The sequence below is a fragment of the Schistocerca cancellata genome, chromosome 3 (assembly GCF_023864275.1).
Source record: "Schistocerca cancellata isolate TAMUIC-IGC-003103 chromosome 3, iqSchCanc2.1, whole genome shotgun sequence".
NCBI classification, from domain to species: domain Eukaryota; kingdom Metazoa; phylum Arthropoda; class Insecta; order Orthoptera; family Acrididae; genus Schistocerca; species Schistocerca cancellata.
Window position 1 is genome coordinate 433,148,708 of NC_064628.1, and position 14,521 is coordinate 433,163,228.

General features: G+C 41.5%; 1 protein-coding gene across 1 annotated transcript in view; it reads right to left on the reverse strand.

Moving 5' to 3' along the window:
* Positions 1–378: 378 nt before the first annotated feature.
* LOC126176738 (5-hydroxytryptamine receptor-like) overlaps positions 379–14,521 on the reverse strand; it is a 720,373-nt gene continuing 706,230 nt past the window's right edge. The window contains exon 5 of the mRNA XM_049923907.1: positions 379–808. Within this exon, the coding sequence (XP_049779864.1) occupies positions 438–808 (371 nt within the window). The 3' untranslated portion in view covers positions 379–437. The remainder of the gene's footprint in view (positions 809–14,521) is intronic.

A 14,521-nucleotide genomic window follows, 5' to 3' on the forward strand; every position in this document is an offset into this window, starting at 1 on the left:
GAATGAGCTTCGCGGATTTCGAGCCATTCTCGACGGTCGTTGGCGTCTCAAAGAAAGTACGATGTTTTCGCACCAGAGTCAAGTCTGTAGCAAATAGCACCTGTCGAGGGTAACGTTCGAACTCCCACGCCAATCACGTGCCAAGTTTGTGGTGGCAAGTCTTACATGACTGTGGGAACTTCCAAGCTCGACGGCGTGCCACCCTACACGGAAATCTGGCCAACTACGTCACCGATACCGAAGGACACGCCGTGCCTGACGGTGGGTTATCCTTGACGCGATGGTGTGCACAGGTACTTCGAGAACGTGGAGAGGATCCACGTCACCGTGCAAGTATCGGGTGCACCGTAGCAGCTACCGTGCGCCTCGAGAGGCAGGCGGTCAGCAAGTGCTCATTGTTGGGCAATGCGGAGCAGTCGCGCCAGCGCGAGCCCAGCTCACTGCAGGTAGCGAACACCCAACTGTCGGTTGCGCCGGCGCAGGTCCGTGGCCCGACGGCCGCACAGCAGCCGCTTGAAGGCGTGCCGGAACTCGGGACTGAACACGGTGTAGATGACGGGGTTCAGCGTCGAGTTGAAGTAGCCCAGCCAGAGGGTGACGGCCATGAGGTGCGGTGAGACGACGCAGGCGGCGCACAGCGGCAGCACCAGCGCCACCGTGAAGAAGGGCGCCCAGCAGGCCACGAAAGCGCCCGTGATGATGGCCAGCGTCTTGGCCGCCTTGCGCTCGCGCTTCGAGTCAGCCGAGTCCTTGGGCTTGCGCCGCACAATGGACGTGACGCCCGCCACCGCCAGCGGAGCCTGGTACGCTGCGGAAAACACACAGGGGAGCGCTCTCATCGAGAGGGAAGCAGGCAGCTATCACAGCGTGCCGACAATGGGAGGACACGACGTTGGGATCACGGATTTACTTCCAACTCTGTACACCTTTAGTGGGGCATTAGAACAACATAATGTACAAGCAGTAAGATGCACTACTCCAGTATTCGGAGAAAACCGCAAGAGAAGTTTTGCCTTCTGAATAGGTAACGGATGTACCTCTTGTCCATTATGATTATCCGGGCTGTTACGCCGTGGTCGGTTGATGAATTTTGTCTCAGTTCCCAACGTTTCGTCCCCGTCTGCGGGAGACATCTTCAAGTGGGTCTGTAGCTCGATGGAAGGTCCAACAAACTCGCTGGCTCAGTGGCGAGCCAGCGGGTTTGTTGGACCTTCCATCGAGCTACAGACCCACTTGAAGATGTCTCCCGCAGACGGGGACGAAACGTTGGGAACTGAGACAAAATTCATCAACCGACCACGGCATAACAGCCCGGATAATCATAATGGAAATGACATTTCCGGCCGTGAAAGTCTACATTTTAGTATCATGATGTACCTCTGCGTAGGTACCAGATATTAGAGTTCGTGCTGGTCAAGTGGTTAAGGTTCAAGTGTCATAAGACGAACTTATATGAGGTGACGGTTCGACTCCGGCTCAAACTTTCATTTTTGTAGTACAAGTGCAAATTCTATGACATTAAATGAATTTGCAACCTATACTATTCGTTCTTGCTACGTTAGCAAGGTCTCATCGCTACGCAGGTTAACTTCCAAATGGGGTCTGCCTCAGTGTCTGCAGCTTGAAGCGCCGATGTGCAAAGTAGTTGAAAATGGTTCAAATGGCTCTGAGCACTATGGGACTTAACATCTGAGGTCATCAGTCCCCTAGAACTTAGAATTACTTAAAAGTAACTAACCTAAAGACAACACACACATCCATGCCCGAGGCAGGATTCGAACCTGCGACCGTAACGGTCGCGCGGTTCCAGACCGAAGCCCCAAGAACCGCTCGGCCATACCAGACGGCTGTGCAAAGTAGTCCGGGTACCTTACCACACTGCTTCATTTTCAGGAAAACTCTATGCGTGTCTTCTTTTACTTGTCGATGGTTGTAAATCTGCTTGTTCTAATAATTAAATTTAGTTAAAAATAGTAAGTCATCAAAAACATGAAATTCACTAAAACTTTATGCAAATGCACAAGGTCTTTTTTTCATGTAAATTAAATAATATGACCAGTGATGAACAAAGTATAGATTGAAAATTTAATATGGCTTGGAGTCGAACCATCGCCTCATACACGTTCATCTTAAGAAGCTCAAACGCTAACCACTTTTTCTTTTTCTTTTTTTCTCTACAATTTGTTCGATATTCTTCGTTACGTTTGGTCTGACGGACGTTAAATGATACCTATTTAAGCCGAAAGTTGATTTTATTTACAGAGGGCAACCAGCCCTCCGACTGAACACGCTGAGCTACAGTGCTGGCACCACTGGACAACCATGAACTTTGAACATCCAGCACCGATGCACAGATACGTCCGTTGCATAAGAGATGCATAAAACTTCTCTTACCATTTTCTCGGAATTGCCAATTTAGTGCACCCTACTACTTGCACACTAGGTTGTTTTAATGGCCTACTAAAGATGTACAAAGACTGAAGTAAATAGGTGAGCCCAACGTCGTGGCCTCCCCTTGTGAGTGCGACAAACAGTCTTGCTTTACACCATGAAAACACAACTCATCCAGTTTTATACTATCAAAAATACCTCATTTACTACTAACATAGTGTACCAATAATGATTAACACAGTTAGTTAGTTAGTTATTTCCATGTTCCAAAAATCATTCAAGCGATTCTTTTATCGAAATGATGTGTAACGAGCCAGTTTCCAGGATACGTATACATGGTGTTACCAGTAATGTACACGTTATTATTTTTAGATCTACTTATGCAGCTAAACTTATTATTTATGTTTATTTGCATGATCATCTTCCGCAGCAGCTGCTAAAATTATTAATGATTTCTTCATCTTAAGCTTTCTGCAATTTGTCCCATTCAGTGCGAGGGGCGCGTCGGTACGCTCCTCAACCGCTAGCCAGCAATGGAGGGCGTATTGGCATGCTCCCCCTCTCCCCCTGCCCCTTCTCAATGACAGAGAGCGTGCCCGCATGCTCGCCGTCCCTGTAGCCGATTTTGATCTGCGTTGCGGGCTTGCATGGTTGGACTTTGTTTCATTCTTCATCGAAACTACGTAGTCCAGTTGAAATGTACAAATTTCTGAGTTAAAAATTACCCTTGAGGCGGTTTTTACGTATATTTTTTTCAGAAGCTGAAATTAGTATTTTGACTAACAAAAAATATCAGTTCATATTTCAGATATTGTAATTTAATTGAGTCACAATCAAATCGAAATAAATATATATCCTACACCTGGAAAACATCACACATAAAATATTAAAGTGTCGTATCGTTATGATAATAAAGTTCTGTTACCAGTTTATGCTCGTGTCTCAGACCTATCGTGCCGTCAAAACTAACAGTGGATTATTGTTTTAACATTTCTTCTTGCTCATATTAACGTCCACTGTTAAGCTTTCTGCTCCTTTAACCTACCCCCACAACGCTAGTCTTAAGGCTTTAAGCATTTTATGTTATAGTTTCCAGAAGTACCTGTTGTCTTACTACACGCGAGCAGCTTGTTGGTGTTCCCCAACAATTCTAAGACTTGACTGTTATATTCAGTTAACAAATTATTAGCTAAAGAACATGGAAAAAATCACTCTTGATCATATAATTGACATATCATTGAATGGAACGATAAAGATTACATGCATCGAGCAATTATTCCCAGTGCTACGACTGTCTCTCTACCTCTAGACCTTTTTCTCAGTCATTGAGAAGGGATGGAGGAAGCGCGCCTATACGCGCACCGTCACTGGCTAGGGATTGGAGGAGCTTGCCGGCGCTCTCCTCGTACTGTATGACTTAATGAAAGAGAATTTATACCAGACGTGTTTCGATTTTATTTATAAACCATCTTCTGTGGTTATTCTGCCAATTGGAAACTGCATTTGGTTTGTAAGGTTCGTGTACAATCTCCTTACAGTGTATCTGCCACTTGTTTACTTGTTCTCGAAACCAGTGCTTTATTCCTCTTTGTTACCCGACGTTGATGTCGAAGGACTTCATTTCACATATACACATAGCAGTTTTTGCCTATCTCCACTTTTTCTTGGCACTGAATTTGCGTTATTTACACTTCACCTCACTTTTGGATATCGAACTGAAGTTATGTGTGTTCTGACTCAGCTACACGTAAATAAACGAACAGACATAAAAACTGTAACCCTCTACTGTGTGAAAACACACGTAACTGCAATTCCATTTTTCCAAAGGCGAAGTGAAGTGTAAATAACGCAAATGCAGCAGAAGAAAAAGTGGGGAAAGGCATAAACTTTCGAGTGTATATGTGAAACGGAGTCGTTTGCCATCAGCCTCGGCTAACAAAGATGCAAGACGCAAGATGCAGAAACACTGTAAGTAAATTGCACATCATCTTTCTAAACAAAATGCTGTTTTTCATCTAAAACACCCAAAAATGTGCAGACATACATATCCAGTATGCAGAGTAACCACAGAAGACATAAATAAAAGTGAAACCAATCCGGTGTAAAATTCTCTTCTTATAAATTGCAGTAAGCTTGAGACTCAGATACCAATAATAACTTACCACTGTTTTTAAAATAGCTACCAGTTTCCAAGTAAAAATTCATTACTGGAATCGAATGAGTTGTCCAGGAGACCAAAAAATTTTGTTCTTGCATATTGAACTCTGTCTGAGCCACTGACTGCTTTAACAACGGGTAATAAAGGTTATTTTTCTCCTTAAGTTGTAGGTTAGTACATCACTGTACATCTTAAATTCGGCTGGATTTCGTCGTACACGGGTAGCCAAATGGTAGAGAGACCGCTCGTGTTAAGCGGGAAATCCGGGTTCGAGTCCTGATACAGCAAAAATGTTCATTGTCGTCATTTCATTCTACAGCTAATGGTTGTCCTTGTTCGCAACTGGAATTCATTTAATCAAAAGAGAAGAGGTAATTGTACATATACATTTAGAACTATATTAAGTGATATTTTTATACAGAAAATCAAGAAATAGATGTTGTCAGAATATGTAATCAAGCCAAGTAATCGTCAGATATTGGAAGGGGAAAGAGAGACATACACACCAAGAGACTGAATAAGAAATAAAAATTGCTCTAAATCAAAGAAAATTCGCTGAAAAAGGTGACAATGTTGTAAACTAGTACAGGATGAGTCAACTTAACTGATAAGAATAAATATGTTCGAAATCGTTGAAACTAATTTTTTAGAAAAGTATAGTGCCCAAATCGAAGACACAGCAGTGTAATCAATGCTCGATATTACATGTACCAAGATAATGCAGAAGTGATTTTTTTAGGTGGATCAGTGTACATTCTTATGGGTGTTTTGCAAATGGGAAACAATGACACGACGGCTTCAAAAAATTAAAAAAAACATGTGGTGATGCTTCTGGTAAAGCACTGGCTAAAATTTATTACCCGATGTTTTCGTGACAAAGGGAACTGCGAGAGAGATATCTTTTTCTCAGTGCCCTTTCGACTATAGAGAATCTTTATGTGAACAGACCTACATAGTTTAAGTGAAAGTAAAGTTGCATTCTCAGTGCATCTCACTAGACAGTAGTGTCTCCCATCGTGAGCTACACAATGTGACTTGAGTGTACTGTTCTGTCTCTCAAATTAGCTCGAAGAGTGATTTCCAGTTTAGACCTACGGTTGCATCTGGAGGGATTGTCAGCATCAGAAGCCGTCCACTGTATTGGCGCACATTAAGGTCATGTTATTTTACATTCAGCCAACGTCGTGCGATACAAAAAGTCCATCGTAGTCGGCTGCAGTCAACAATGTCAGTTGGTGATTGACACCTACAAATTACAGCTCGCAGATACCCGAGGAGAACGCAATACGACTGAGCATTTCCTGTTTGGAAACAAACGGGAGGGTTGTGTGGAACCAGACAATACGAGACCGTCACCGCACGATACATTTGTTCTTTAGGAGTCCGTTAGGGACAGCAGCATAGTGCGCAAAGAATGTGGGAAAGCTAATCTGAAATGGGTTTTGGATCAATGGCGTGGTTGCTCGTCACCATCGAATACAAGATTTACCTGACACCGGATGATCGTCATAGAAGAAGTGTGGAGACGGTCATGAAGCAATGAACATCTAAAGAATGCAGTCCCGTGTGTTCCGCAGAGAGTAAGCCCAGTCATGTTAAGTGCCAATAACGTAGATACATGTCATCACTATCGAGGGTATTTTGACAGATATGTAGTGTCCGGGCAGGATCCAGCTTTTGAGTCAAAATTTAGGCCAATATTGCAGTATCACAACGTATCCATCTCTTGAACGCTCTCCTTCAGGAGGCAGGAATCAGCCGGATGAAATATCCTGCCGTATTTGCTCATATGAATCCGGCTGAACGTTCTTGGAAACTGATGAAACTTGGAGCACATCGTCGAAGGAACCATACTCACAAACTGAATGAGTTCACAAGGACCACTGTTGAACAGTGGGAGAGGGTTTAGCATAGTCTCAACTGCAGTGTGGAGAGAATAACTAGAAGAAGCCAAGCATGTTACAATGCAAGGGGTGGAGTAACACTGTACTGAAGATCATCCAAAAAAAATTTTGGTTTCATGGATGTGGAGTGTCGAAGACACTACTCTATTTTGATTATTGTTTTATTTTTATTTCACAGTAAGGTAGCTTATATACTTTTAAGGCTTGTTTATTTCATGCTCTCCTTAATAAGATCGTACACGTTCGCAGATATTTAGGAAGTACAAATTTTTTTAAGAAGTTGTCATTCAAGTTTTTACTGAAAACTCTTATTTTTCAGCTGCGGGGAAGTGTAACAACCGGAGCTTGGAAGTAGCATGTCTCCTACAATATCAGAAACAACAGAGACATAGTGTGTGTATGCTTGTGTGTGTGTTCCGCGAATGCGTGCATGAACGTGCGCTCAAATGTTTGAGACGTGAAATTTGAAACATGTCTTGCAGGTAAAATGTAGCACCAGCGTTCTGGGTAATTTGGATGCGCAGAACTCGCAGCATTTTGGCCCCACCAGAAGGATAATATCATTTTTGTGGATGGCGACTGACCAATGTACAGAGAGATGCTTTTTGTTACAGATAAGCCGTTTATTTTTTTCCTGAGACTGGTAATAACGGTTTATTTCTCATAACCATCACTGTTACTGGACAGGCTGACCAATTTTGGGTAGAGTCAAGCAATGATGGACACATGTCCACATAGCAAGATTTGCGAATGTCAAAACGACCCATATTGTTACGAGAAAACATTTTCTTGCTATCTGTGACGAGTCAGAGTCTACACTCTTACTGCAGTACACTTTTTTGCTGCTTTTCAGATGCAATATACTGACTCTTATAAGATTGAACTAACCACAATCCGTTCAACTTCGTTTGTAAATTTGAAACAAATCCGTCTGGAAGTATCCGGATTGAATTATTATATCATTGTAAACTATGATACGTCCACAGTTACTGTAAAGAGCATATTAATGTGTACAGATTTCCGGTATTTGGTAACATTTTTCTTGTGTCAAGTATTATCGGTACAAAGTGTAAAGAAAATTGTCGCAATCGAGGGGTACACACGGCATCAAAACGCCATTGTTAAACAGTGTTGGTGGCTGTAGCTAAGAGCGCAAGAGTTCCAAGAGCTCTACTGGAGAACGACAGAACATATTACCATGGAGTGTAAAGCATGTAGAGCAGTTCTCAAGTGATCTGCTACAGAGGAAGATTTCCAAATACACAAATAATCACTTCCAGACAGGGTGTTCAGCTTTGATATCAGATTATTGTCAAGCGCACAGGTAATCTGCATGTGTCTTCATAGTAGATACACATAAGCAAATCATTTACCATGTACGTCCAACAGCGAGTTAAATTTTATTAGTATCGTGATAATTAGGTGTGTACTACACGGTCGCCAGTGACCACTGTAAAAGAAGCAAGTAAGTAACTTTATATCTCAAAATTAATTGTGGACTCTCTTAATTTCAATGATAACCGTGCTACAGCAAAAGTCCAGAATGAAACTTACTTCATTTTATTGTTATTGTTATTGTTTTATTTCTGTTTCACAGTCTGTGTCATGGTCGTGAATAAAAAAGTTTATCCAGGAAGACTAAAATTTATTTGTTTTTTTTTTCTTTTAATTCCAGTCTATGATCACCATTTCTTTCCCTCGGACTGTGGATTCCGGTTAATGGTGATCATCTTCACATCTGATTAAAATATCCTAATATAATTTATTATTATATTAGGATATGTTTTAAACAAATCTGAAGATGGTCACCACTGGCTGAGGTGGACAGTATAAGGACAAAACTTTCTGTGATCAGAGAGTGGAATAAAAGAACCACATACTTATTTCAGTTCACTGAAATGACGATACACGAGCTACGTTCAACAATAAGCATACGATTGCTAATTATTATTTACAACCCAACAACTAAATTACTGCTTACTGCTGTGATTGCTTAACTGAGTGAACATTATGTCAGATTTCTAAGAATACCAGAATATGCTCTCAAGTATTACTGTACCGAAATGCATTGCCAAATGGCTCCCATGAATTGTGCTGTGACTATTGTATACAATTGAATTGTCATACTATTTACGTGACTGTGCTTTGACTACTGTGTACTGGATATGGACTCCAAATATTATTACTTCTAAATCAATCAGTGACGGTACCTCTATCTTTTGTACAGTCTACTTCAAATACGTCCTCATATTATCACATATGAGACTATCACATGAAAGATAGTCTTTCTGTTTCCATATACATACATAGGCAGATCAGCATACCACATTCAGAAAATAATTATGTTACTTCTGATCAGCAAAGTTAAACTTAAAATGAGTTACTTCGCAAAGTTGATTAATACAGAAAACGATTTGGTTGTCAATACATATCTAACTGTAATGGGCGCTACTATCTAGTACCATACCTACGCAACTGTAATGATACACTAAACATTGTTGCTATTGCAAATTTTTTCACATGATACTTTTTGTGCTTCTTGTGAATTTTGTGTCCAAATATTGGTGTAGACTAACTGTGCTTACTACAACGTCATCGAGACACAGTACGTGTGAATTGCAGTATCGCTAAGGTAATAGTGCAGAGTGATGGTTGTTAAGTGTAGAATACGATCAAGATACATGTATAATTAATGGGTCCGGTGCTCCACGCTCTTAGATTATATTTCCGCTTCGTCCTTGTAATTGTGAGTGGGTATACTGTTTATCTATCCAAATAGTGACTTTAAATTATACTTTCCCCATGAATGGCACGTATGTTACGAGCGCCTTGCCAACCTTTGACTGACTCTTAAAATCACTGAGAAATACCTCATACTTATTCAATTTTCTCACCTGAGAATATATAGTTATCCCCCCCCCCCCCCAATAGACGTCAATTCTTTCTAGTATCAAAAAATTCAATAAGTAAGCCCAAGCACAACAGTGGCACTTGAAACATAAAAAAAAAATCGATAATCTCACATCGGTGCTCCAACACGTGAAACTTAAACGTTACAAACTTCTGCACCAATCTGAATTTGTTTGACTCTGATAATGGATCTCCTCTGTCATCCAGAACAACAGACATTTCTTCTCTGATGACGTTAAAGGACAGTTTATTCATCTCAACGTTTTCATTCCAGTTCTCCTCTCTCTCCTCTACACTTCACAGTGGAAATGCTTTCGCGCTCTTAATGTTGATACCTTTGCTTTTAAATTCTTCGAAAGTTCTTTTGACTTGTTTCTACGCTATATATGTCACTCCGATGACTAGTCTATTTTCAAATTCACATTTTTCCTGCAACTAATTGCTTTAGCTTCCCTGTATCTTCTATCGATTTCTTTCGTAGGAGACTTATATAAAAAAAATTTCGTACTTCATTAATTCATCATTCACAGTCAGCACACCGGACAAAATATTAGTCGTGCCGTGTAGGGGACTATCAAGGGAGCAGCTTCACTGCTGACGTACAATGTATGCCACAGCAGTGAAGTGTGAATGTGCTAGTAAAAAAAAAAGAAAAAAAAATTCTCTAAGCACTATGGGACTTAACATCTGAGGTCATCAGTTCCCTAGACTTAGAACTACTTAAACCTAAGCAACCTAAGGACATTACACACATTTATGCCCGAGGCAGGATTTGAACCAGCGACCGTAGCAGCAGCGCGGTTCCGGACTGAAGCGTCTAGAACCGGTCGGGCACAGTGGCTGGCAAATGTGCTAGTCGATGGGATCAGTGCGGTGAAAAGGGTTGACGTGGAAAGGTGACAAAATGACAGGAATGAGCTATCGAATTTAAAAGTGCTCATGAAGACACTGCAAATGAAGTTTCCGTATTTGTTGATGTGTCAAGAAACTGTGTAACACCAGGAGCCATGTAACGTGGAGTAAGAACATGTCCAAGCCGACAGGGAAGGGAGACGAATTTCGCGTATTTGAGTGAAAATCTATTTCAAAAAGTCACAGGAATTGCTGCTGTCTGTGAATGCAGGTCCTTCTCAACCAGCGAACATTGTGAAGGAAACTGCATGCAACGCATATTTGGAATCAGGTATCTCGCGAAAGCCACTGCTCACACCGGAAGATAAGGGTGGAATGACCCAAACAACACACAAACTGGATGATTGTTGATTCGAGGCGAGTGATTTGGTCTGAAAAGTCTCGGCATGTGCCTTTTTCAAATGATCCATAGCACTGAGTGCACAGACGACACAATGAGCCGTTAAAGACGTGGTTTGTGGGAAGTGCAATTTAGGTCAGCGGTGATTCTATGGTGTTTTGGGGTGTTTTTTCTACCATGACTTGGCCACATGCTTGCAAGTTACCGTGCACATCAACCAAGATGTTTATTTGAACATTCTCAGTAACTAAGTGTTGCCGTTTCATCTACAACTTGGTTGTATGTTGCAAACACTCGTGTCTTGCAAACTGAAAACAACCGTGCTCATAAGGCTGTACTCTACATTCCTGGTTGGACTGACACTCAGCTAGCCTATCGCACCTCGATTGGCAGTATAAGTCATCAGATGTTAACAAATTATAAAGGTTGCGCGAGTATTTGGAACAGCAAGTGGTCCACAGCAGTCAACACCCCTGCAGTTTGGTAGTTCTGCAGGTTCTGATCGTCAGTGAGTGGCTTCAACTGGAGTTGCAAAACTGAAGAAACATGCAAGGTCAAAAGATTTAAGGTGAAAAGATATTAATGGTAAGATAAGCTGAGACATTTAAATCCTCAGTGCAAGCGAAAAAGAATTACAGGACGTGTTGACTCGAGTGAAGGGCCTAAAGAGAGTAAGTACTGAGAATAAACCGAAGAAAGAGGGAAGTTATGAGGTGTAAGAGAAATGAGAGTAGCGATGAACTTAATACGAAAACTGATGATCACAAAGTAGATGAAGTTAGGAATTCTGCCACCTTGACAGCAAAACAACACATGACGAACGAAGAAAGCGGAACTTAAAAAGCGGATTAGTACAGCAAGAGAAGGCGTTCGTGTCCAAGAGAACTCTGTTGGTATCAAATATCGGTTTTAATCTGAGGAAGAAGTTTCTGCAAAAGAACTTTAAGAGCACAGCATTGTATGGTAGTGAACAGTGGACAGTGGAAAAACCATAACTCAAAAGAATCGAAGCGTTTGAGGTACGTTGATACAGAAAAATGTCGAAAATCAGATAGACTGATAAGGAAAGAGGCGATACTCCACAGAATCGGCGAAGAAAGTGACACATGGAAATCATGAACAAGAAGAAAGGAGAGGATAACTGGACTTTTTTTTAAGACATCAGAGAATAACTCTTATTTACAAATTTCAGACTTTAACTGGGCTCCTGAGTATGAAATGAAATGAAATGAAATGTCGTGTGGCTAGGGTCTCCCGTCGGGTAGATCGTTCGCCTGGTGCAGGTCTTTCGAATTGACGCCACTTCGGCGACCTGCGCGTCGATGGGGATGAAATGATGATGATTAGGACAACACAACACCCAGTCCCTGAGCGGAGGAAATCTCCGACCCAGCCGGGAATCGAACCCGGGACCTTAGGATTGACATTCCGTCACGCTGACCACTCAGCTACCGGGGCCGAACGGCTCCTGAGTGGAAGACTTTGGGAACAGAAGCTTTTGATCGGCTTGTAGTGGATTGGCTCTTGGGAGACATGGGATACGCCCCACCTCTTTCTCCCAGGGCAGCCAGGTTGCGGCTTACAAATGAAACCAACATAAAATGGGTTAATACATTGCAGATGTGACACGAAAGTCGTCGGCGAGGTGCTAGAAGGGCAAGATGGATCCTCTTCGTTCAGTTTTGTAAATAATGTTATCAGTCACTATGAACAACACGGAACGCGAATCAACACTAGATTCGCAATACCTGTTTACTCCTATGGAGCACAGTATTGTTAAGTAGCTAAGGTTGGGAATGGGCGTAAACATTAAGGAGCGGCACAAACTCAGCCGACTTTCATCTAGCAGGATGGGGCCAAGTTAAGATGCACGATCTGTACAATTTACAAACTGGCACTGTGAGATAAAGCGCCACTGGATGCACTTAAACGTTTTGAGATGTATTGACCATAATTTTATTATTCCATTATTATTATGTGTTTTGAATTTCATCATTATCAAAGGCTAATACTTAATCTCATTATTATGACCCAGTAGAAACTTTTCCAAATGGATGCATGATTGTCTAGTCAATATTCCTTAACAACAGGCAAATGGAAATGTATATTGACTAAAAAACCAAGTATCCATTTGGACAAATTTCTACTGACTCGTAATAGTGAGATTAAGTATTTGCCTTTGATAATGACATAAAACGAAACGCGCAATGCATACTGTTGTTGTTGTTGTTGTGGTCCAGAGACTGGTTTGATGCAGCTCTCTATGCTACTCTATCCTGTGCAAGCTTCTTCATCTCCCAGTACTTACTGAAAACTACATCCTTCTGAATCTGCTTAGTGTATTCATCTCTTGGTCTCACTCTACGATTTTTACCCTCCACGCTGCCCTCCAATGCTAAATTTGTGATCCCCTGATGCCTCACAACATGTCCTACCAACCGGTCCCTTCTTCTTGTCAAGTTGTGCCACAAACTCCTCTTCTCCCCAATTCTATTCAATACCTCCTCATTAGTTATGTGATCTACCCATCTAATCTTCAGAATTCTTCTGTAGCACCACATTTCGAAAGCTTCAATTCTCTTCTTGTCCAAACTATTTATCGTCCACGCTTCATTTCCATACATGGCTACACTCCATACAAATATTTTCAGAAACGACTTCCTCACACTTAAATCTATACTCGATGTTAACAAATTTCTCTTCTTCAGAAACGCTTTCCTTGCCATTGCCAGTCTACATTTTATATCTTCTCTACTTCGACCATCATCAGTTATTTTGCTCCACAAATAGCAAAACTCCTTTACTACTTTAAGTGTCTCATTTCCAAATCTAATTTCCTCGGCATCACCCGACTTAATTCGACTACATTCCATTATCCTCGTCGTGCTTTTGTTGATGTTCATGTTATATCCTCCTTTCAAGACACTGTCCATTCCGTTCAACTGGCCTTCCCAGTCCTTTGGTGTCTCTGACAGAATTACAATGTCATCGGCGAACCTCAAAGTTTTTATTTCTTCTCCATGGATTTTAATACCTAATCCGAATTTTTCTTTTGTTTCCTTTACTGCTTGCTCAATATATAGATTGAATAACATCGGGGAGAGGCTAGAACCCTGTCTCACTCCCTTCCCAACCACTGCTTCCCTTTCATGTCCCTCGACTCTTATAACTGCGATCTGGTTTCTGTACAAATTATAAATAGCCTTCGCTCCCTGTATTTTACCCCTGCCACTTTCAGAATTTGAAAGAGAGTATTCCAGTCAACATTGTCAAAAGCTTTTTCTAAGTCTACAAATGCTAGAAACGTAGGTTTACCTTTCCTTAATTTTGCAGCTGTCTCATACAACTTGCTCACCAGATGGTAGAGTTTTGTCAGGACTGGCTCTCCCAAAGCCGTCAGTAGTACTAATGGAATGTTGTCTACTCCCGGGGCCTTGTTTCGACTAAGGTCTTTCAGTACTCTATCAAACTCTCCACACAGTATCGTATCTCCATTCATGTTCATCTACATCCTCTTCCATTTCCATAATATTGTCCTCAAGTACATCGCCCTTGTATCTCCCTCTGTATACTCCTTCCACCTTTCTGCTTTCCCTTCGTTGCTTAGAACTGGGTTTCTATCTGACTTCTCGATATTCATACAAGTGGTTCTCTTTTCTCCAAAGGCCTCTTTAATTTTCCTGTAGGCAGTATGTATCTTACCCCTAGTGAGATAAGCCTCTACATCCTTACATTTGTCCTCTAGCCATCCCTGTTTAGGCATTTTGCACTTCCTGTCGATCTCATTTTTGAGACGTCTGTATTCCTTTTTGGCTGCTTCATTTACTGTATATTTATATTTTCTCCTTTCATCAATTAAGTTCAATATTTCTTCTGTTACCCAAGGAGTTCTACAAGCCCTCGTCT